Source organism: Neopelma chrysocephalum, unplaced genomic scaffold (genome assembly GCF_003984885.1).
Source record: "Neopelma chrysocephalum unplaced genomic scaffold, ASM398488v2 Primary Assembly neopelma1_97390, whole genome shotgun sequence".
NCBI lineage: Eukaryota > Metazoa > Chordata > Aves > Passeriformes > Pipridae > Neopelma > Neopelma chrysocephalum.
The window spans coordinates 5,996,134-6,017,939 of record NW_020926031.1 but is presented as its reverse complement, the minus strand read 5'-3'; the positions used below and the strand labels follow the sequence as shown (position 1 = coordinate 6,017,939).

General features: G+C 39.8%; 1 protein-coding gene across 2 annotated transcripts in view; it reads left to right on the top strand.

Annotated features, from left to right (window-relative positions):
- WDFY4 (WDFY family member 4) overlaps positions 1–21,806 on the top strand; it is a 128,076-nt gene that overhangs the window by 38,668 nt on the left and 67,602 nt on the right. For both annotated transcript variants that reach the window (XM_027672326.1, XM_027672325.1), the window contains exons 20-39: positions 676–907; positions 2,271–2,422; positions 2,958–3,069; positions 3,183–3,373; positions 4,942–5,094; positions 5,459–5,532; positions 6,349–6,510; positions 8,202–8,293; positions 9,159–9,258; positions 10,057–10,262; positions 10,835–11,004; positions 11,361–11,486; positions 11,912–12,073; positions 12,197–12,394; positions 13,128–13,245; positions 13,780–13,937; positions 14,378–14,616; positions 15,928–16,037; positions 16,987–17,178; positions 17,740–17,879. In XM_027672326.1, the coding sequence (XP_027528127.1) occupies positions 676–907; positions 2,271–2,422; positions 2,958–3,069; positions 3,183–3,373; positions 4,942–5,094; positions 5,459–5,532; positions 6,349–6,510; positions 8,202–8,293; positions 9,159–9,258; positions 10,057–10,262; positions 10,835–11,004; positions 11,361–11,486; positions 11,912–12,073; positions 12,197–12,394; positions 13,128–13,245; positions 13,780–13,937; positions 14,378–14,616; positions 15,928–16,037; positions 16,987–17,178; positions 17,740–17,879 (3,087 nt within the window). The remainder of the gene's footprint in view (positions 1–675; positions 908–2,270; positions 2,423–2,957; positions 3,070–3,182; positions 3,374–4,941; positions 5,095–5,458; positions 5,533–6,348; positions 6,511–8,201; positions 8,294–9,158; positions 9,259–10,056; positions 10,263–10,834; positions 11,005–11,360; positions 11,487–11,911; positions 12,074–12,196; positions 12,395–13,127; positions 13,246–13,779; positions 13,938–14,377; positions 14,617–15,927; positions 16,038–16,986; positions 17,179–17,739; positions 17,880–21,806) is intronic.

The window sequence follows — 21,806 nt, the reverse complement described above, 5'->3', positions numbered from 1 at the left end:
GTCCTAACTCTTAATATTGACCAGCCCTGTCCTCTACATCTCATTAGTCAGAAATCAGTAAATTCTAGGAGTCACTCATTCTAACAGCAAATTGTTAAAGGCAGGGCTAAGCCCTGAAGTACAATATAGTTTCTCTCTACCATACTTACTATTAGAGCTGTCTGCATTTAAATAAAATAATACACGCAGTTTAGGAGGCCAAATCCTTGTTTTGATACTGAGAATGAATGACCCTATTTCCTAAACAATGTTAGCTTCACTGAAGCTAACTGGTGCACTTGGACAATCTACACTCTTCAAAAACTGTTTATTCTCTAGGTGCCAGTACAAGGTCCTATCTGTAACTTGTCTTTCCGTGTTGAAAGTCACAGTCTGAGTTATGAAGTTTAGAACAGGAAAAATAAGTCTGGGGTCAAGATAGGGATTTTCTTTGCCAATACTTGAAATTATTTTGACTGTGTTTTTTGAACAAAAATTAAGCTTAAATATTCCAAAATGCTTATGTTTATGGTACTTCTCAAAGTCCAGTTTCTAAGCAGTAGTTGATAATTGTGTTGCACAGCTGACTGAGACTTCAATGAGCAAAGAGGTGACAGGCAGTACTTTACAGGGACAGGACCCTAAGGCACCCTGAGTGTATTGGGGTCCTCTCAGTGAATTCTTTCCCTGTTGCAGATGCAGTATCTCCAGCCCTTACCAGGTAGCTGCATTTCCATGGAACCCTCTTCCTTTATTGATGTCTATGGGTACATAGCTACTCCTCGAATTTGGAAACAGAAGTCCTCCTTGACCTGGCGCCTGGGCCCTACATACTTGTTTGAAGAAGCCATTTCTGTGGAAACCATGGAGATGATTATTAAACTTGGCCCACAGTATTGTAGCAATTTCCAAGCAGTACAGCTTCAAGGTATGTGATCATTCTCATATCCACCATTTGTTTTTCAGGGGAATGCTCTTTTTATTCTTACATCTGCTATTAGTGTTCCAACTGTGTCTAGAGTTCACTCTAAAAGCCTGGAAAACTGCATTACTGAGTGTTGTACAAGATTGTAGCAAGATACATGAGGATCTTGTAACATGCTGTGAATGGGGCAGAAAAAGAAGGGCAGGAATCAAGCAGCAGAAAGAGATGAAGAGTAAAGAGGGACATCCTGAGTTGCAAGATTGTGATTTCTGTTGAACAAAAGTTAAAGCACCAGCTTTAACTGAGACATTCTGCATTTACAGTGCTACAGAAAAAGACAAAAAAAGAAAAAAGAAAAAAAAGCACAGCAGAAAAAGAAGTATCAAGTTTAATTGCAAATGCCTGCAGAGTAGGAGAGAGCACAGGGGAGAGAGGGGTAGGGCAATAAGTTACATTCCACGTAATGAAGGGCCTTTTTAACGAAAGTACATTGTTAGCTTCAATTATTAAACAGGCAGACAAAACATTTCAGTTATTGATTACTGTTTATTCAACAAGTAGTGCATTCACCTCTGTACTAGAGCTTGGGATGACGTGGGATGACATGGGATGGTCATTTCTCATGTGAAAAGAGCAGAATAATCTTACCTGGTGATGCTCCAGCCTAAAACAGAGGGAAGGCTGTCCAAAAGTAGTCCTTCAAAATGCTGTCTATCTACACACAAAAAATCTTCAAGTCAAGCATGGAGAGGGGGTTGTTGAAAGATAAATCGTATCAAAGTACAACTCTAAAATGAAAACATTACCAATAGAAGTCAGAAGGACTTGATTTTTGAAGCATTGAGTCTTTATGCAATCTGGGGTGCTTGTTCTCTGCACAGTTCTGCACAGATGGACTTTTGTACTAATCATGGATTGTGACAATCTGATTCCAGAGATTCCCTGATGCAGGGAAATCACAGAGCAACATACAAGATGTGACATCACAACTGTAAAATGATCTCACTCTCTCTTCCTCCAGACTCCCTATTCCATCAAAAGACTTAAAGGAACTTGTCAAATGGAAATTTTGACTTAAAAAAAGCTTCAGCACAATGCCCCAAAATACTGTTTTATTCCTTAAAATGGATTTATGACCTTGTTGCGAACACCAGTGTGAATTGTTTCAGCAGTGTTGTGTCCTGTCTCACCACTTCATTGCTTCTCACTAATCAGCAGCAGTTCTGAAGAGGCTTAGCCATAAGACCATGTCCTGCTGGAAGGGAAATAGGTGACAGTCTTGGGGCATTTGCTTATAGTTAATATTCATGTGGAATATGAACTAATGCAAAGTTTCTTCAGATATTCATAGTCTGTCTTGTTTTAGGTGAGGACCAGTACAGTGATCATAATACTGCACCTCTGGTGGCAGAAGAGAAGATTTCTTTTGGAATCAATGCCGTGTGCTCAACTTTTACTACAGTTCAAGATATAAAGAGCTCCTACAATGAAGTGGATGGCCGGCTGATTGCCAAAGAGGTCACAAACTTCCCTTGTCTTAAACAAGTTTTCTCTTGTTTCTGAGCAGTTACCTAAAGCAAAATTTGTGAGTTTGTCTTAGTTGTGTACATTCAGTGATTTTTTTTGAGATTCTTTTCCCATTCCTTAACGTCATTCTACTCATGGGTTACTTTTCACCTGTGGAATGGAACAGATTGGACAGTCTGAACACAATGTTAAAAGCATTTCTTGAAACAGGAACCAAGACATAGTTTTTAGGTCTTATGATAATTTGTTTCACTCTGTGTTTTCTTAATGCCTTCGCAAGGACTTTTTACATGCTGTTCTATCATTCTTGCTAATGCCAGGTCTACTTACATGTGAAAGTAATGGGGTTCTGGGATATTGGAGGTGGGTGAATGTTTGTTCTAACAATCAACTTGTAACAAAAAAAAGATGGCTTTCATAGGCTAAAAGTAATAAAATAATCTAAAGTATTAGAGCATGCATTTGTTGCTTTTTGTCTCTCCAGTACTAGAAAGGTTTTTCTGAGAATGTCTTTTATCTGTTTTAGATTGGGATTAATTCTCGGGACAGTTCAACTCCAATATTCCTAGCAAAGAATATTGCTGGACACCTCTCGGGTTCCTTGCGGACTATTGGGTCAGTTGCTGTGGGCCAATATGGTAAATGCACTCTGTCTTAATGTTTAATACTTTTTAAGAGTGGAGCTTTTCTCTGTCGAATAACAGATTTAGTCCATGTAATTTCCTGGTAGAATAACACTGCAATTTCCTAGGGGTAAGAATGTTCCAGTCCACTCCAGCAGCTACCAGCCTGAACTTTATTGGAGGCCCTGCCATTCTCCTGGGTCTCATTGCTATGGCCCGTGATGACCACACCATGTATGCAGCTGTCAAAGTCCTGAACTCCATCCTGAACAGTAGCCCACTGAGTGAAAAACTGATGAGGCACATGCATGGATACCAGGTAAACACTCTTGTTCATTCACTCTGTTATAGTCCTTCCTGTGGAGAACTTTATGCCAAAACCTATCAATGGCAATGAACCAAACATACCCTGGCTATAGGCACTTGTGATTGTAACTTCATAAGTTATGAGATCTTTGAGAGAGGGATATAGGATAGTGCTCTGTATCCTGTGCTTACAGTCTCTGGGATCCTCTATAACATATATCTGCTGATGGGGAGGTGAGGACAGATGCCTCTTGGACAGACATGATCTAATAAACTAAATAAGCCAGTGCAGCAGATTAGTGACTGACCCACCCTTCACCTTTTACCTACACACTTGATCCCTCCCACAAAAGACCATTTCTCAGACAGGTTTTCTTCTTCTCCTTGGCTCATACAGCCTAAGATTCTTCTTTACAGGCTGCCCAGTGTAGGGATGACAATGAATTTCTTTGACTCAGTCTTCACTGTGTATTAGGAACTGGGCTGGTATAAATAATGGTCGTCTGAATTTCATTGATTAGGTCTGTCCCAAATTAGTCTTTCAAACCTGAAATCTGGGGAAATTCAAGATTTTGGTTGTATGTAAACTATCTATGCATATAATATTCAATGGATCGAGGCTCAAGTATGAAGCTTCAGTTTAGTATCATTTACTTCATGCTGTGCAGGCTGGGCAGAGAACTCTTAGGGAACAGGGAAGAGTCTTTAACACAGAAGGTTTCAAGCAAGACTCTTAACATTAGGGCATCAGGAATGATTTATTATAAACTTTTCTTTTTCCCAATTTTCAAATTATTCATAAATTGATCATGATTCATATGAATGTATTTATCCTACTTAGATATTACTTGCCCAATCCTTTCTTGTAGGTGAATGCAGCCTTTACATTGATATATAAGCTGTTCCTTTTGACTTTGTGCTTCTCTCCATGTGGCAGATCATCATATTGCAATGGAGTGCTTTTGCTTTTGTTTGGAGGTCTGAAGTTTTTCTTTGAAGTTTTTTTTTTTAACAGCAAACTAATAAACGTGTCTTGATATGTATTTTCTAATTAATGTCTCTTGCTCCCAACCTGTTCAAAATGTAATGGCTTTCTGAATGTTGTCCTCATAGTATTAGGAAATCATTAGATAATCAAAGGCAGGCTCACTTGAAAAACTGGTAATATTTCGCAAATGTCTTTCATTTGGAGAGGTGAACATTAATATTTTTTAAGTTAACACCATTTGCAAGCAACTAAGAACACATCCATGAAGAATAGCATCAAAAACTTACGTTGGTTATTTACAGTTATATTTGTATGTTCCTTTTTGTAAATTCCATTCAACATAACATGGCATGTATTTTGCTCCTGTTCAATGCCACAGAGCTCCTTCAAAAACTTACCCTTTCACTTACTGCATGAAATTTCATGTGTGGACTGAAATCTTCACTTTCTTCATTATGCTTATGCAAAATGTATCCATGTATGACTAATACAGCTGAGCAAACTGTGTTTGCCTTGAATTCAAAAATAGTGTTATATTAGTTTATAAATACAGATTTCTACTCGCAGATACTTATTCAGTCTTCCTTTTTTAGTTGCTGACCTATCTATTGAAAAGGAAGACAAAGCTGTTAAACAATAGGATTTTACAGTTAATGTTCTCCCTAGTGGGCACAGCTGAGCTTGGCTTCGAGTCTTCAGTCATCAAGAATTATAGTGCATTCCAGTATGTTCTCTGCAACTTTGAGGTAAAACCGTTGATGTTGCTTTGTGAGTTTGGCTGTTTTAAAGATGGCTTTATAGTATGAGGTTTGGTTTGTTCATAGCACCTCCTGCATCCAATATTTGGGATGGGGTTGTGTGTTGGGGTTTTCCACACTGTGGCTCACCTGGGGAGATGGCACTCCCAGAGGACCTGCTCCTCAGAGCTATCTCTGGACCAACAACTCCCCACACTAGCAGGGATTTCCCAGTGCCTACAGGTTGTGTTGCAGAAACACTGAGAGTTATGATGTTATCCTCCCTGAACTACTTTTAATTGTTTCCCTGCCACAGGTACTGTCCTCACAGCTCAGCAGAGCAGTAAAACCTCTGCTTTCCTTTGTCTTTCAGCTTTGGATGAAAGCACCAGAAAATCTTGACCTTGTTCTTCTTTCCCATCTTGTGGAGATCTTGCAGTCCTCCAGGTATACAAACTAGTGTTTAAATCAGAAACCTGTGTGGCAAACTCAGTCTGTAACCTGAAGCTGGAACTGTGAGATGCCTATGAAGGGTCAAATCCTAGTTGGAATCAGTGGACTCTGGGAGTGAATAATTTCTATATTTCTCTTTCAAGCTTGGGGTTAGTGATTTGACCAGCCCCTGATATGACTTTGGGGCCAGACTGGGCGAAGATACCTGGTAACCTGGTTCACGTGCTGTACAATGAAAGTTTAAATTTCTGCTTGGGAGGGGAAAATTAATGTTTGAATTGAGTATGAAATAATTTTTAAAAATATATAATTAAAGTTGTGTTTAAAACCAAAACATAGCCCAGGAAGACTTTTTATAACAGTATACTTTCTTAATCATCTGGACTAGAGTTAAACGTATCTAAAGAGATACAGCATGGCAGAGGGGCTGAGTAAAGCTAGATTCCTGCTTTTTGGCAGCAGAGAGCTCTATGCAGAGCTGTTTGGTGTCCCTTGCTGAGTTTTACAGGAATAGCATTTATTACCACCAACTCACTGCTTGCAAATTCAATAACACTTTCTTTGAACTCGTTGAAATGCAGCAGTTACTGGGGGAGAGGGCAGAGGAGAAGGTAGAACACACAAAGTAGTCTTCTGATTCCATCACTGACACATGTTCAATTTGTCTGGCAGTGTTTGAAATGTTGTCAAGGCAACATTAGAAGCCAAAGGTGCAAAGTATCAATGCAACCTGAGAATCCTTTTAGCTGAAACTCAGCAAATTTGGTTCTCTCCAGTAAAAACTTCTATAGTCCCTGTGCTTTTTTACAGAGATGGACGTCAGAATGTTGTAGTTGCCTACCAGGTGCAAATGGTGCCCAAGCTTGTTTTCCTTTTCAATGATCCTGAAATAAGTAATTCCAAGATCACTGTGGCCTGCACTATTCTCTCCCATCTGTTGCAAGGATACTTTAATACACGGGATGTTCTCAGGTAACCTTGAAGTCTATAGCTTTTCCTCAGATTGCAGATTAGCAATACTCCTTCTGGTACTGGAGAGAGCTTGATAGTAGATCTTTCCTCACGTCATGTTTGGTAGAACTCCAGATCTTTGGCAACTGCAGGATCTCCACTGATGAAAAACTTTTGCATGCCTTCATTCAGTCCAACCTTATATTTGTGTGAAAATGGGTTGGGTGATGACCCTTACAATGGTGGCACAAACAGTTCTGCAGGTTTGACTGGGACTACTCAAAGTCTGTACTTAATATTTGGTTTCATTAAAGCCTTGCCCCTAAAGTATCACTATAGTATTAGACTTGGCCCCAATGAACTACCTACCTAATCCTGTTGGTTTGGTTTATATCCCAGTAACAATCCTTTTTGTTCTTGAATTTCTATCAGTTTTGTTTATCAGGATTTCACAAAGCAATGAATTTAAATCCTAGTTTGTTCTTCACAGAATGTAAGTTCTTTACTGCTTCATTTTATATTCCCAGTCTAATTGCATCAGCCTGTACCTGATGAATTGAGGAAGGTCCACATAGTGCTGTCTACAGCCACCTAACTCCAGGGAAATGCACTGCGCAGATGGCAGCTCTGTTCCTAAAACTCTGTTTTTAATAAAATGTAGAAACAGAGTTGCATGTCAAACCTGTGGTCTCTGCAACAAGCCTTTAGCTCTGTTGAAGCGTATGAGCATCTCAAATAGTTAACTGTGGAGTAAGCTAGTGTGTGAACTTACTGCTTGCCAGCTCTTTTGCAGATGTATGTGCCTGAATGTATGTTACCTGCATATATGTTCCTATCCTGGGCTTGTATGAGTTAGCATATTCTTTTTTCATACAGGTGAAAGTTGTGGACTTAGTATACCAAATTTGCCACATTGTAAGGAGTGTGAATGAGCATTTTTCTTAAAATACCATAATTTGTTATTCTATGGTAATTTGATTGGTTGTCAGGCCCATGAGTGCTGAGTGGACAGAGACAATCCCTACCCTTCTAGCTCCAGGACAGCAGAGACTATAACAGATTCTCAGCGGCACTGAGCACTAGAAGGATGCTGGAATTTCTGCTGGTCCCAGACTTTTGACAGATCCAATTGGAATTGCTGTGTGGACCATTCCTGTAGAAGAACTGGTGTTCTGACCTCTTAAGAAATGCCCTTCTTGTGGGCAGGAGGAGGTCATGCACTTTCACTAAGTGTGTATATCACACATTAATCTTTTTATCCTTAGAATCAGGTAATGCGTTAAAGAAAACTACGGGTGAAAAGAGATTGCCAGTCCTCCTTCCTGAGTGCCTGATAAGGTTTCTTTGCTCTCCTCTATTTGCTTAGAAACCAAGTGATGATAACAGTGACACCTGAATGCCACAGGCAGTTGAGAATCTTTTGTATGAACAGAGTGCTTAACTCAGTATTGCTTTCCTCATGGTGAAAGACCTTTAAAATAGATATAGAAAATTTTTCCATTTTTGTTTCCATGTTGGATTTATAGGTAGATGACCCTTTAATTTGCTTCCTAGTTTATGAACTTTTCATTCCTATTTCTGCAACAACTAGAATTTCCAATGTTTGTTAACAGTCATCATTAATTGAGAATATTGAGATTTGCACATAATCTGCAAGTAATTAAATTAATGTCTTTTTGCTGACCAAAACTGCTTTCGTCTTTCTTTGCAAGGATTGGATTGTTCCTTGTTTACACCTTGAAACCTTCTTCTGTGGATGAAAATCAGCTTTTCCTGGATAGTGTTGCTGAGATGCCCAGTGAAGGTAGGGAGCTACCTTACCTAGCTTGTGTTGTCATAGATGCTACAGAACTTCCCTGCTTCCCCAGGGCCTAATGAACATAAATGCAATGCAGTGCTTCTGCCTCCTGTGGCAGGAAGAGCCGCAATTCAAATGACTTCATATGGAAAGGGACAGGCTGCACTGAGGTGACCCTTTTGCCCTCTTCTCTGCTGACAGGCCAGCAGTACTTTGGTTGCATTGTCCAGAGTCTACACAATGTTGGATTTCCGATATACACAGAGAGGAAGGACATTAAATTGAAATTGCCCCAGAACTAACCTGCAGGATTGTTATAAGGAATAAAGTTTCCTGGATTTTCTGTGAACACTTTGCTACACTTACAGTTGTAGGAAATAATTGTAGCTCTGCACCTTTTAAAGTATCTGTGTATTTATGTCAGGTTCATATGGGAGAACATCCAGTCAGTTGGCTTTTTCATTGTGATGTTTCAGTTGAGGCTGTATTGGTTATTGCACCTCTAAATCAGAGATTATATTAAGAAGATGGTGATAACTGTATTTTTTATATCTAGACATCACAGTAGGCAACACAAGTCAGACTGCCTGTTTACATTTCCCTCTCTAGTTAACCTGAGATTGCTTCCTGTTGAACATGAAGTCTGAATGACTTTTAAATAACTCTAAAGAGAGGACTTTGACAATGTAAGCACTGGTTGTTTCTGATGTTAGCAGGAACTCTTATGTCTAAGATTTGATGTCTGCATCTTTTTACTCTACAAAAAACCTGATATAAGTATTTCTACTGGTGCAAACAAAGTTGTTCATCACAGCAATGGAACATATGTTTTGTCTCTTTGTTACTCTTTATTACTTTCTGATATTTGTAGCCTTAAGCCAAACATCTGGAAAGACAATCTGGCTTCGAAACCAGTTACTGAAGATGCTGTTAGATGTAATGCGCTCAGACAAACTTCATCTGTCCCCCGAGTAAGTAGAACGGGAAGGTAGAGGCAAGTGTCTCTATCTTCTGGATTTTTCTTCTTGCTGGTGCTTGACCAGGACTAAACATACTGATAATACTTGAATCTCAACAAAATAGTAAGTAGGAGCAGACTGGATTCAGAGCTACATTTTTGTCAGTGATTTATCTGGCATTCACCTGTGTGGTCTGATCACACATCTGATATCCATTTTGGAAAAAGTTTTACATTTTCAGAAAATATTGTGAAGGAGGAACTTAGATATTGGTGTTTCTTCTGCATTACAAGGGTTGAAGAAATCCCAGCTGTCTTTGAAAATCAACTCAATCTAATGTGGAATTACTTGCACCTCTCTATCATAACCATGAGCATGCACTTACTACAGTTCTACCTTTTATAATTGAAAGGAAGATTTTATAGTGCTGGGTGCTTTAACTCAGTATATTTTCACTAGAAAATGCATCTTGGACTTCAAAATTTAAATGGTAATTTTGAATTTCATAGGTTAAAAGATCTAGTTTGCCTCAGTTGTTGATACACATTCGCAGAAGGAGATTCATATTAGTGAACTTTTTTTGTCTGACAGTAATATAAGGTTGGATTTAGCAGGAATTATGTGTCTTCAGCTGTGTGGATGAGTCTGTTGTTGCATCTTCGTGATTCTGTGTTGTGGTATGCCTTTAATCAGACTTTTTCTAGAGAAACTTGAGCTTCTAAATCACTTAGAGATAATTTTAAATAATATCTCCTCTCTGTCTTTCACCATGTCTCCTTCCATGTATTTTCATTTATCTGTTTGTCCTAGGGAAAAAGAAAAGACATTTTTGGCACTGGGGCCAGACTGGTTTCTGCTATTCACACAGAGCTACCTGCACTCTAGCACAGTTGTGCTGGGAATCAAGCTACTTCTGTGCTTCCTCCACAATCGTTTGCTTCTGAACAAATTCAAGGAGGGGATAGTGGCTGGACGCTGGCTGGAAAACAGCTCTGCAGGGTTGAGTATTCTAATGGGTATGTATTGGTTTAATGTTCCCCAAACACTGCCTTGATCCAGCTCAGTGATAGATCACTGAAATACGTGATAGGAGAATTCCCACTGATCTCAACAGACCAAGAATTGAAATTACTTTCTAGGGCAATCTTGTCTTGTACTTCAGCATTTCAGTGCTGAAGACTGGAAAGCGTTGCTTCTGCCTTGCACAATAATTAGCAATTCTGATTAGCACTTTCAGGGAGATGGGCCTTTTTGTGTTGCACAAAATCAGACCATGAGGTGTTGCAATGTCAGCTGTGCTCTGAAACCTTCTGCCTATATCAGCTTGCTTTCTGATAATTAGACCTGTGGTTCTGAGAAAGGGAGCAGAAAGGAAGAATAATTAAGGGAGAATCTCCTGTAACAAAAGTGATAGTGGGAAAAATGTTTATCTGTTCATCTGAGGGAGTTTTATAAACTGTTGATATTGCAGCCTAGAAGACTACTGAGTGGCCTGGGACAGAGACAAATGAGGATCAAGTTCTGTCAGTAATCCTTCCTCTGATATGACATTTAATTTTAGACACTTTCCTTTTCTTTTCCTTTAAAGATAATTTAAAAACTCATCCTCCAGTGCCTGACCATGGCTACTTCTTGATTTTTGGGTTTTCTGTGTTGCAAAGATGTCTGACTGATCATGTCCACATCCCTGAGATCTACCTGCTTGTGGCAGAGCTCTTTCTGGCAACTCCGCAATCTGAACCACCTGAAGCAGTCAAGGTATGAAAAAAATAGCAGACAAGCACCTGAAGCTGATATTGCTTTACTACTTTGGCATTTTATACCCTTTTTCATGAGAGAATTTTCAGGCAAGTTAATCATACTTGGGTTTTCTGATAATAAAAATTAGTCATTCATATTTTAAAAATTAAGTTAACTTTGTTTTAAGAAAATTTTTGTTCGGAGCAAAATTGTTCATGCAGGTATTAAATGCTGCACATTTAATAGAAGAGGGAGGAGCTGCTGGAGGTGAAGATGTGTTGGGTTTTTTCTGATGTGTTTTTTTCTGATGGTTTGTTCTTGATGTATTGTATATAATTCCCATCTCTTAATCAAATATCTCTCTTCCTGTGTAGAAAGATCTTGAGTCCATGTTGCAGTGGATCTTGCAGCACCACCTTACAGAGAATGTCCTCAAAATTGGGTTGTGTGCAGAGGCAGCTGTTTTACTGCTGGAAATGGTTAGAGTCACTGTGGACAAGGTAAATGTTTTGTTGCAAGGACAGTGCACTGTGAATGGCAGAATAAACTGCCCAAGCATGACAGATGTCAGTGGCAGCCTTTACCTGTAATCCTCAGTCCTCCTCTGCCCTCACAGGGCAATACTGAACATAACAGTGAGCACAGACTTCAAAGGGTCAGAACTGCTGTTGCCCTGGTTATGTAGCAGATGATGTGATGGTCTCATGTTTAAGAACTTTTGAATACAGAGACTGATCTTACCCACAGCAGTACTAAATTTTTTTCATTCTTGATGATGAGGATATGTCATCTTCTGGTTGGGTGTATCTTCAGTCTGCAAGGTGGGAGTTGGCTGCCTGTGCCTTGCCTGATTTCTCCATGGGCATGTCATGTTGCTTCAGAGAAGAATGCTGACGTGACCAGATGCACATTTGTTTGTATTCAGCCTATTGCAGATGCAGAAGCCTCCTGGGAGATTGCCTATCCAGGGAATGTTATCCAGTTTCTGTGCTTGATCTATCACAGTTATACTCAGGACCCTGTGTGGCACTGTCCTGACTTCCTGAAAACTTTGGCTATGGTTGCTTTTCACTCAGGACCACCCAAGGTATGTGTATATGAGCCAGCACAAGCCCTTCAGATTGGAGATAGGTCATTAGGAGAAAAAAAAATCAATTTAAAGAAGACTCTGAGACTCTGATTTGAAATGTATTGCTGTCTACTTTCACAGGGTGGGTCTGAAGGCCTTTTGACTCCTGATGATCCAGCCATTGCTGAAGGGAAAGGCTGTGTTGATCCCTCCTCTCTCCCACTCCTACCACACCCTGCCAAGAAACAAGTGTGGGATTTTGTGCGAGTCCTCCTGATGGATAGTCTTCTCAACGTCCCAGCAAACAAACAAGGGCATCCACTGGAGCTGCTTCTTGAGGTTTCTCCTATCATCAGGCTTTGCTGCTCTATCTTGCCCTGGGGGTGGAAGGACAGGATGTATCCTGCTAGTGGCCTAGTAAAAAAAGTGCTAACAGTGACAAAAGGAAAAAACCCTGTCTCTGCTTTAGGTACAGATCAATACAAGCTGTAGTAGCTGAGTCCAGATTATGGATTTCAATGACTCAAAGCACTCAGAAGAGTTGAAGTAGACTGAAGAAAGGGAAAATGAAAAATTTAGGCTTCAGCTCTAAATTGTCAATAGTCCAGTTATCCCAGATGTGAGTTCTGATGCATACTTAGCTTAGTAATACAAATAGTAATGAACATAAGCTTGACTGCAATTGTCATGAGTTAAATCATCTTGTGGAGCAACAGTTCCCAAAAGGTTTACCCAGTATCCCAAGGCTGGGCACAGTTAAAACAGAGTATGGCTTTCCAACTGTCTGAATCCTGAGCCTGCTAATGGAACTGAAGATCCCTGAGGACAAGACCTCTTGGGAATCACCTGTGAACCTACATTATGGCCCTTTGCGAAACCTTGTTTCTGTTCAGTGTGCAACTGAGTCAGCTAGATGGTGTAGTCCTATGTGAGCTTTCCTGGTTTTCCAACTAGAGTATGAAGTTCTGCCATCTCATCTGTTGCTCAGTAGCTGTCCACACATGCACTCTTGCTGAAAGTGAATTTGAGTCTGATTTCCTGTCTGTTTTCCTGCTGTACTGTCACTATATAGGCTTCTCCAGAAGATGCCACCAGTGAGCAGAAGAGACATTTTCAGACAAAAGTTTTGCTGTCTGCTATGGATGTCTTCCATGTTACCAGCCAAGGGGAGGGGAAAACAAGACCAAGAGGTGAGTGGTGAGAATCAGATCATTGATTAGCTTATATTTAGCACATAGGTGTTATTGCTAGAAAGGTTTGGAAGCAATAGAAGGACAGTCCAACTCAGCAGGCTGAACGTTCTGTTCTCTCTTGCTGTAGGCCACCTTGCATGAATTATTGTGGGTTTATAATTTTTTCTCTCTCTTTTCGAGAACAGATTTTGAATATTAAAAAGAGAGTACTTAGAAGGAAACCTAGGTTTATCCTTGAGTGCTTCTGGAAACAACCCAAATAATTTAGTTGTTGCTGCTCTGCTTTCTGAGTCATTAGTTGGACCAGTCCATTACAGTATTTTATTGGGATTGATTCCATCCTTAAGATGGAGCTGTCATATCCAGTCTGAGTAAGGTGTTTCTGTTAGACCTAGTGTTTTCTTAGACATGTCCCAGCTCTGAGACATTATGACATAAGACTGTTCCTTCTCAGCTCTGGTAACCTTACATCTTAAATTTTTTTTCATTTCAGCTTGTTATGGAATAATCAACCCTTTGTATCCCCTCCAGGGAACAGTGATCCTCATGGTACTTCAGAATCAGCTGCACCTGTATCCATGATGAATATTGCTTATTTTGTTCAGAAGTTGGTTGAGAAGCTGAACAGCAGAATGTTTACTGCTGACCCCAAGCAAATCCTGATCTTCACTGCCAAAGAGATTATGTGGGTGAGTCACATGGTATTTTTTTCCAGCTGTTATCAACATGATGTTTCACACTAAGGCTGTGACACTGCAATTCTAAAGAAGATGACTGTAACCCATTTGGTGATTGTTATTATTCCTGGTTTCTTGCATGAGCACATAACAGCTCTAAATGATAATGGAGATAGATGGTGCCCCATAAAGAAGGGATAGTATTGTGCCACTCTTTTGTGCCACTGTCCATTGGCTATGTGCATGTTGCTGAACAAGAATAAATTAATCTCTTCCAAAATTCTGGGGACTTCAGCAGAAATACAGAACGATTGAATTTGTGTCTAACAGGTAGTTCAGGGGAGTTCTGCTGAAATAAGTTTGCAACAGCTTAAATTAAGTGGGAGGTGTGGATCCTTGGGGAGAGAGTTCTCTGAGCAAGCCAAGTACTCTGCTGTTTTGTGTTTTCACAGGTCTTAGAAAGCTCGGTTTCTCAAAAGGAAGTTTTCCTCAGTGCCCTGTACAGCTGTTTAAACAGAGCCATCCTATACTGCCTATCCAGACCTCAGCAATCACTGCCTGAACAGTTTAATGTCCTGAACACTCTCAATGTCCTGCAGGAGCACTGGGACATTATTTTTGCAACTTACAACTCAAACAATAATTTTATCATTTGCCTAATGTACTGCCTTTGCCAACTGAACTCGGGCAGGTACAAACCTTCATCTCATTATAATGTTTGTTTGCATCTCTGTGCTGCATCTATGGAAGTGGGTGCAGAAGGAGAGATTTCACAGAACTTGAGTAATATCCATTTTGAGGAATCACTAGAAGCTGAGATTGAGCTGGATCCAGCATTTCCAGCAGTCTACTTCAGAGTAGTAACTGGGGTTAAGAAACTTGAACTGATTTCAGTGGAGCTGGCTCACGGGCCCATCAGTAAAATGAGAACTTGGAAATCCTCATGGGATGTAGGCTAGAATCTCTCCACAAGCATGCAGGTGGCCATTATCTGAAACATCTGCATGGGCTAATGTAATGAGATGTTTTTTCTGATTCAGCAGCTATTTGTGTGCAGGTACATTTAAAACATATATAAAAGTGTGCATGGATCTTGTTAATCTTTCTGTTATTGTTACTTGGATCTCAGCTGCAAAGTCTAGGTTGTACTGAGGTTGGGAGTTTTGCCATTGACTTGTGTAGGGCTAGAACATCCATACCTGCTCTGTTTGCTGTTCTTACAGATGATATACCAGATGTACTCTTGCTAATGTAAGCTGGGAAGTTATTTTGGAAACTTAGTTTTGTTTCTTGTTTCATTGAAAGCCTTCTGTACTGCTTAGGTGATTTGGATTGAATCCATTAATACAGTATCATGTGGGAAATGAGCTGTACTTTCTGATGTCTTCTCTTGATTGTTCTTATTCCAGTCAGATAATAATTTCCAGGCCAAAACTGTTGAGATGGGGTAAGGATTGCTTGTATGTAGTAAGAACAGAAACTTTTTTTTTTAAATTAATTACAGAAGTGTTTGTGTTATCCAAAAGCCAAACACAGCAAAGCCAGGGAATCAGAACTGTGGTAATTAAAAGAAAATCAGAAATAAAAATAGCAGCTTTGCCATACAAGACATACAAGATGCCCAGTGGAGGTGCAAGAAAGCTGGATGCAGACTGGCTACATCAGTACAGGTCTGTGTTTTATCTGATTGAGATGAGCGGTAGATACAAGTGCAGGAAGAAGTGCAGGGATAAGGCACGTACAGCAGAGTGATCTATAGGATCTCAGTGACTGCTCCTTGACTTTGAACACCAGACCAGCAGTGGTTTAGTTCCCACTTCCTGTAAATTCTGTGATATTATGTGATTGGTGTAAGCCCTCAATATTGAGGGAAATATTGATCTACTAAATGAATCAAGTATGAGTGAATGTACAGAAACATCTGTAGCTTTTTCACTGTCCTCAGTTTGTTCTAAGTCTGGTTTCCTCACCTGCCCTCCTTTTTTTTCCCTCTTCATCACAGCTGTTCAGAAGGTTTTGGCGTGGATGCAAAACCAAAGCTGGCTTCTTATCACCAAATTTTCCTTGCACCCAGTGAAGAGGAAAAGGGCAGCCTGCCTACTCCAGATGATGGTAATTTATGCCACAGGTTGCCTTTGGCTTACAGAGCAGGAAAGTGCCTGGCCTAAGCAGTTATCAGAGCAGCTTGTGCAAGTGCTACTTATTTCCTCTGCCGTGTATAGACATTGCAGGCACAGCACAGCAGGCACAGCCCAGACAAAGGAAAGTTGTGCTAAACAATTACTTGTGCTACTTTTTATTCAAAAGTCATGCCGAACGTCCTCAGGAGTAATGAAGATCTCTCCCCTATGTTATGGCCAGTCAGTGGCCAGATACATACTATTTGTAGCTCTATTTCTTTTTTTTCAAGACCCATACAGAGCTTGTGTCTGTCGGTTATACACAGGAAGAAGCATTTCGCTCTTTTAAGAGAAACACAGAAAAATTTTGGGTTGAATTCAGTGTGAAGGCTATCAGCTGAATCCTATGGCAGAGCAGTGTCATTTCTTTTATTTTTTATTTTTTAGGCTTGGTTATGATGCAACCAAGTAAGTCTGTTTTGCAGGGAAATACAGCTAAGCATCTCAGCACTTCCTTGTACAGTATCCTCCTGCTGTGTCGAATTGTTTCATGACTTGGTTACTTTTGCCCCACCATATCTAATGATGTTTGGCAACATAATGTCCTTTATGTGCTTTTGCATTCTCTGTATGATAGTAAGATCATCAAAATTCTGATGAGATTGTTTTCCAAGGTAGAAACCAGTTAGACTCATCTGTCACTCCTACTCGTTTCTTTCGGGGAGTTGAAATATTGTAAAAGAAATGTCCTGCTGTTTTCTGTCTGTCTAACTACTCTGGCTTAGAACTTGCCGAGGCAGTAGACAAAAAGGAACAACTCCACTGACTCCAGCAGTTACTCTGGACCAATGCTGTTCCAAATTAGATGGTTTTGCTCTATCTGTTGCTTGATTCTTTACACAAAAAATGATTCTCCATTTATAGTTTCTTTTGTTTCCTAGTCCATCAGGAGATTCTGAGAACAGTAGGAATCATCTGGAAGCAGCTCATTTCTCAGAGGCGGCAGGCTCTGGAGGACACTTACAAGATGGATCTTTCTGTAAAAGGAATTGACAAAGAAAGGGACGTGAAGATAACAGAGATCACTCCTTTATGGGAAGAAATTATGACAAAAGCTTGGCAGCACTTGATAGGTCTCTGTTTTTTTTATGGAATATTCATTGTAGTAAGCAAAGGCATTGCAGCAAACGGAGTGCCTGATGGAAAGCTGCCGGTCCCTTGGTTACACCTTTCCCTGCACATCACCTGCTAGATAAAGCAGATTGTCAGTTTCTCTCATTCAGGACTGGGATTGCTTTCTGTGTCATAACCAGCCCTTCTCTAATCACCTGGTGATGTTGTAGGGTTTGTGCCATGCTGCAAGAGAGAGAAATCTCCTTAAATCATGTCTCATAGGAAAATTTAAAAGGGAGGATATTGGGTGAAGAAAGTCATTGGAATGTGTGTAGTGCTGCAGGGATTCAAAGTTCATGTCTGTGTAATGAAACTGATCTATGGCAGACCTCTGTGAGGCTTTTAAATAAAAACTTGCTAAGTATGTGTTAGTTCAATTGTCTTACAAATAGAAGAACAGTCCATGTGGAGTGAGGCACTGCAGTATTGTTTTGTCTTCTGCAATGGGGATACAACCGCTCTATCTTCTGAAAGGCTCAGCTTTAAGTCTTACAAGGTTTTTTGTCTGTTCTGGCCTACAGCATCTGAAAAGAAGCTTCTCCAAAATAAATCAGGGCCGGGTCTGTCACAGAGCAAGCACAATTCCTGGAGTGAAAGCCTGTCTTCAGCTATTAGGTCCATGCCTGGCCGAAACACAAAGGAAATAATATGCAAATCAGAGGTAAATTTTACACTTTGTCTTTTCTGGCTTGGTCATTGGTCTGCCTTTTATATGTCTCCAGAGAGTTTGTCTGGATTTGGGAGGCTTCTGAGTGTGTCTGTTAATTGACATGCTCCATTGTAAACTAGACACCTACTGCAATTGAGGTTCCTTTTCTAGACTGCTATAAATAATCACAAAGAAATAGTGAGCTGAAGAACTTCTCAACATATAATGTAATAATGCATACTTTTTGCATTATTATTGCACTTGAAAGGAAAAACCTAATCAGCCCATATATGCTTGTACTTAGAGGGCTCTGCTTGGGACAGAGCAAGGTGAGGAGATGCTACCTTTGCTGCTGCTTCTCACTTGCATCACTTATGTAAACCTTGTCCTTCAGACATGGAATTAGTAGAAAGCATCAGGTATTATCATAGCACTGTTCTTCCATTTTCTACTCTATATGAAGTATTAAAGGTCCAAATTTTAGTTTAGCTCCTAAAGAAACAATCAAATCAATCCAGGGGTTGATTTGGAGGGTACGTGAAATACTGTCAACAATGCAGCTGAACTATCTTTTCTATTTGTGAGCTCCTCTTTTGCTGAAAGAAAGGGCCATTTCCATGGTTTTGCTGAGTATTTGTCAAAAATAGAAACAAAAAGCACCAAATAGGTGTTACTTGTAAGTGTGTTAGGACTAGAGTGACTAGCTATAGGGTAGGGCAGCAGTGCATTGACAGAGTATTCAGAGTTTTAAACCAAGCTTGTGTTGTTGCAGTGCCTAACATATTAAGGTCTTTTTTCTCCTGCTGAGGAGACAGTGTGTCTATTATAGCATCACTTTAGGGATACTGAACCCTCTAGCTCAAGCTATAGCAGATTGCAGCTTTATGCCCAGTGATGCCTGGTTCACTTCAGGTGTGCTGATCAGGAAGAGTATGATACCCACCTAATGTGTCTGGTAGTACCTTACTGAGCTGCAAGTGTTTTCTCAGCATGCCACAGCATCCTTCTCCTTCCTTAACATCACTTTGCTGCTTACAGAGGGAGCAAGTTCTTCCCAGGTACATATATATACCATGATGTCATACTACAAGAGAGTAGACTATTTGCCCTGGGGTCTGTTTAATTATTTTTTAAAATTAATTTTGATTATTACAGCTGATTACACCTCAGTGAGCAATGTAATTGATATTTGTAAATGTATCCCAAGGAACATTTTGTACAACATGCTTTTTGCCGTTGAAGGTTAAAGACTCCGTTATTGGTTTTTCCCTAAATATGCCCACATCATTAGTTCCTCCAGTGAAAAGGTTGCCATCTGGAAAAGGCAGCACGGAGACATTATTCAGGCACAAGTGCATGAAATTGGTGTTTCTACATCTTCTGTCTCTCTTCTGCAAGGAAGCGGCTTGTAATTAAAGGAGCTGGGTTTGGAGGAAACATTACTCACTTGGTGTTATTCCTTATCATGTCAAGTACTGACAGCTCTGTAGCTCTGATAAATTGTTCTTCTCCAGGAGATAGGAAGATACAGCTCCGAATGTTCTTCCCCATTCTCCCCCTCCCAATGTCTCCCTTCAGCCTCCCTTCAGAGTTCGATGCACCTTTTAGGGAGGTGAAATCTAAGAGGACGAAAATTTATTTGCTTCTGAACAGCCCTCTTCCTTCATACATTTACAGTAAAAAAGTTACATAAAAGGTTACATTAAAAATAAATGGTATTTGTGCTTCTAATTCATATTTTTGACCACTTTGGTAGTCACTTTAAAAAGTGCCATAATGCAATTTTGCATCATTTTCTGTGTCTCAGGTGGCTTCTGTATTCACTTAGGAAAGTGATTTGTAGATACTGACCTCTGTCTTCACTACTGCTAGTTAAGAACTTATGTCCTACAGCAATAGGCACCTGGTTGAAACATGAAGAAAAGTAGCAGTATGAGCTATGTAGTGAGAGACAAAGACTTTAAATCCCACAGTGAAATAAAAATATTTGCATTTACTGAGAGCTAAGCATGGTCTTTCCAAACTGAGTAAAACTTACTGAGAAAAGTGCAGAAATTAAGCCAGGATTTCAGACCTTTGCCCAATAGAAGGAAAAAATGTGTTGGTTACTGGGTTTTGCTGTCAAAATCTAGGATATAGATTTAATTTTAAGGTTAGCAATGTTTTTGATATTTTCAAGAAGCTGCAAGAGCAACAAAGGACCACTGTAACAATTGTCTTTCAGTCAACTGTGATATCAGTCAACAGCTTCTACCATGCAGTTTCCTGAGGTTCTTTAGGAGCACCTGAGCAAGGCTGCAAGCAGCCTATTTCTAACTCCTGTAAGACACACTGCCTCAAAGCTGTAGATATAGCTACTATTCTTTACAAGAAATACAGAGCCTCCTCAGTTTTACAGGAGGCCTGATGATGTCTGTCCTCTTTTTTTTTGGTTCATTAATTACATTCCTCTATGCCAGAGGCCCATATAACTTGAAAGAGTGAAATAGAAAAGTCTTGTTAATCCCAGTCTTCAGAATGAAGAGGTTAAGAGACCTTTTAACTTGTAATTGCAAAGCCAGAAACTTTACATTAGGATTTTGGTCAGCAAGCATATGCTTGTGATGACAGCTATAGATACATCTGACCTCCTTTGTGCTCATTTTGTCAGTCTTCAAGAGACTTCCTCCCAGTTTGAAGTCTTAAAGATTTTTTTACTAGTTTGATGAACAACTTGGTTTTGGCTTGGGGTTTTTTTAGGCCGGCAACCAAAAGTGTTGTTGTTACAGAAAAGTATTGGTTTGTTACACCAAGAAAAACAATCTTTTCAAATTTCACAGCCAGCAAAAAATTTTTAAAAATCCTTTCATACGTAACACTCATCCTTATGATAAACATGGCTAGTATACCTAGTACAACTAGTGATTCACCTGTGGCAGTACTGCATTGTATTTTGAGAAGTATTTAAACATAACATTTCCACTGACCCAACTCCCAAGTGGGAGTTTGAACTATAGGCTTAAATTCCTTCTGTGCTGGAAATGTAAATCTCTACATCAACACTAACAGGAGTTTTTTAATGTGTGTTGTACAGTGCTAGGCTTACTTACCTAAAACAAATAATAGCTGCATCACAGTTATGGAATTAGCCCTATCTGAGGCCGGGCTCTCACTCCACATGATTCCATCAGGGAAGAACACTGGGGCTCCATTTGCTCTTGGCTGTTGGTTTTGCTTCACGCTTTTGCAGTCATGTTTACAGGTTTTGGGGAAGAGGTAGATGGCAGTGCACAGATGTCTGTTCAAAAATCTGTATTTTAGAGCGTAGTTTTAAAGAAGGCTTTTCAAGCAAAAGTGTTTGATGTCGAAGTGGAAGGGTGTTGATTTATTCCAAGGCTGTCATCAGGGCACCGAAGACTTGTCCCCAGGACATAAAATCACTGTTAGCTCATTTTGACTTCTGTAAGAAAGAGGCTTTATCTCATGATTTTACAGAGCCTTTGCCATTATAACTCAAGATGTCAATGGCAACACTACACCAGCAGCTTAACTCAGAGCTAAGTAGTGGACCAGTGCCTTCAAATAGTAGCTACTTCTTTCCTCCATTTTTATAGCATCTTTCAATAACTGACTGTAAATTAAGGCTGATGCTTATAAGCCTTGGTTTTCAAACAACTGCATCAGAGAATGGTTGTTTAAGGGGGGAGAAGTATGCAATGTAGTGAAGAGAAGAACAGGGTTGAACAAAAACCTTAGCTTGCTAAATAAAATATTAGCTTGCTAATTTTGGAGGAAGGAGAGGCAAGACCAACTTAGCAGTTCATAGTAGGTGAAATGAAGATAGAAATATTTGAAACACGATCACCATTATTATTTAAATCTTTTTCACAGCAATCACTCGGTCTTTTATCAGTTTTTCAAGTTAACTGCGTTAAAACAAGCAAACATTTAATGATATTT